The following is a 2,418-nucleotide window of genomic DNA, read 5'->3' on the forward strand; positions in this document are numbered from 1 at the left end:
GCTTCTGGAGGCAAGCCGTTCCACTGATTCATCGTTCTAACTGTCAGGAAGTTTCTCCTTAATTCTAGGTTGCTTCTCTCCTAGATTAGTTTCCATCCGTTGCTTCTTGTCCTGCCTTCTGGTGCTATGGAGAATAGTTTGACTCCCTCTTAATACTAATAATACTAATAATGCTGCTGCTGCTGCTGCTGCTGCTGCTACTACTACTACTACTACTACTACTACTACTACTACTACTACTACTACTACTACTACTAATAATAATAATAATAATAATAAAGTTGGAAGGGACCTTGGAGGTCATCTTCTTTGTGGCAACCCCTGAAATATTGGAACTGCACACACACGCGCGCGCGCGCACACACCCACACCCACAAACTTCTGGTTACCCTGCTGCTGTTGTTCTCTTTTATTACATGCAAAACAAACGGAAATAAAAGTTTATTGTGCAGCGCAAAGCCCGATGGGGCGAAGGGGAGGGTCGCTTGGAGAGCCTCCCGAGGAGAATTAGCGAGGTGGTGGCTGCGTTCACACAACCGGGGTAACCAGGTCATTTGAAGGTTAACCTGCCGGTTGTGGGCAGCGTCTTCTTGGGAGACAGAGTTGGGCTTTTTTTTGAGGACCCGGTCGGGACTCGAACGGGGGCAGCGCCTAAGCGACTCATCCTTAGCGGACGTCAGGTTGGAGGCGCCCAGGGGCGCGTGGTTGGAGGGCGATGCCGCTGCCCCGGGCGCCCCTCTTGCTCTTGGGAGCGGTGCTGGGGTCCTTTACGCCGCGCGGCTTTTGCGGTGAGTTTCTTGAAGGGTTTTCTCGGGGGGAGGGGGGGAAGGAAACAGGCAGGGAGGGTGTGGGGACTGCCCCATCAATTCCCCCCCCTCCCAAAAAAAACCCTCTTTTGACTCCTGGAATTTAGAGAAAGTGAAAAGGGAAATTTCTGACTTCTGTCCTTCTCCGTGTCCTTCCACACTCCTGCCTGGGCAATGGGCCAAGTCCTTAGCATCCGGCTCCCGCCAGCCAGCCATCTCCACCCTGATCAGCAAACTTTATCCATGCTTGGAAAGATTTCCACCCTGGAGACCAATCAGGTCTTTAACTGGCTTGTTAACTTCCACGAAACTCGGGTCTACCTGACACTTCCCAAAGTGGACAAGGGGAGGGGGGAGTGTCGCCATGGAGATCAGGCCCTTAAATAGCAGGTTAAGAACCCCGAGGACCCAGGGGAGCAGCAAGAACATCTTACCCAGATGTGGCCACCTACTTGTTCAGGAGAGGGGGGAGGGCTGCTGTATGTCAATAAGATGTGGGAGGGGATGGAACTGCTCCACCCCAGTCAGCAAACTTTGCGGTGGATCGCCTGGAAAAATCAGACGGTGATCGCTCCTCTGGGGAAGACCCAGTTCTGAAACTCACTTGTTAATTTCCATGTGAATTGGGTCCCGTTGACTCTCTCCAGAGTTAGCAAGGAGGTTGCGATCAGGGTTACACACACAAGCAGCTGACTGGGAAGCCAGAAACCCAGAGAAGCCCCATCAGCACCCTAACCCAAGGTGGACTTTCCAGCTGTTTTCCAGGGTCAGCCACTGAATAAAATTCAATGGTAAAAAAAGTAAGGTTCTACATTTAGGCAAGAAAAATGACATGCACAGGAACAGTATAGGGGCTATTTGGCTCCTCTTTACAGATGACACCAAGGTGGCAGGAATAGCCAACGCTCCAGAAGACAGGCTGAAGATACAGAGGATCTTGACACACTTGAACATTGGGCGCTATCTAACAAAATGAAATTCAGTGGTGCAAAAAGCAAGGTTTTACATTTAGGCAAGAAAAACCAAATGTACAGGTATAGTATAGGTGGTACCTTGTTCAGCAGTAGTAACTGTGAGTGGGATCTCAGAGTCCTAGTGGACAACCACTTAAATGTGAGCCAGCCGTGTGCTGCAGCTGCCAAAAAAGTCAACACAGTGCTAGGCTGCATTAACAGAGGGATAGAATCAAGATCACGTGAAGTATTAGTACCACTTTACAATGCCTTGGTAAGGCCACACTTGGAATACTGCATCCAGTTTTGGTCACCACGATATAAAAAAGATGTTGAGACTCTAGAAAGAGTATAGAGAAGAGCAACAAAGATGATTAGGGGACTGGAGGCTAAAACACATGAAGAACGGTTGCTGGAATTGGGTATGTCTAGTCCAGGGGTAGGCAACCTTGGCTCTTTTATTTTATTTATTTATTTATTTATTATTTAGATTTATATCCCGCCCTTCTCCTCGTAGGACTCAGGGCGGCGGACAATCAATTAAAATACACAAATAACAATACAGATTTAAAATTAATTAAAAGGAATATTAAAGAATTGTCCAATTTAAAATATTGATTAAAACCCCTCTAAAAATTACCCTAGGCCAGTCCTGCGAG

The 2,418-nt window shown here is 47.9% G+C and overlaps 1 protein-coding gene across 1 annotated transcript in view; it reads left to right on the forward strand.

Annotated features, from left to right (window-relative positions):
- Positions 1–715: 715 nt before the first annotated feature.
- LOC114923271 (major histocompatibility complex class I-related gene protein-like) overlaps positions 716–2,418 on the forward strand; it is a 7,545-nt gene continuing 5,842 nt past the window's right edge. The window contains exon 1 of the mRNA XM_029286015.1: positions 716–788. Within this exon, the coding sequence (XP_029141848.1) occupies positions 716–788 (73 nt within the window). The remainder of the gene's footprint in view (positions 789–2,418) is intronic.

Source organism: Protobothrops mucrosquamatus, unplaced genomic scaffold (genome assembly GCF_001527695.2).
Source record: "Protobothrops mucrosquamatus isolate PMUCROS unplaced genomic scaffold, P.Mucros_1.0 scaffold2708, whole genome shotgun sequence".
Classification (NCBI taxonomy): domain Eukaryota; kingdom Metazoa; phylum Chordata; class Lepidosauria; order Squamata; family Viperidae; genus Protobothrops; species Protobothrops mucrosquamatus.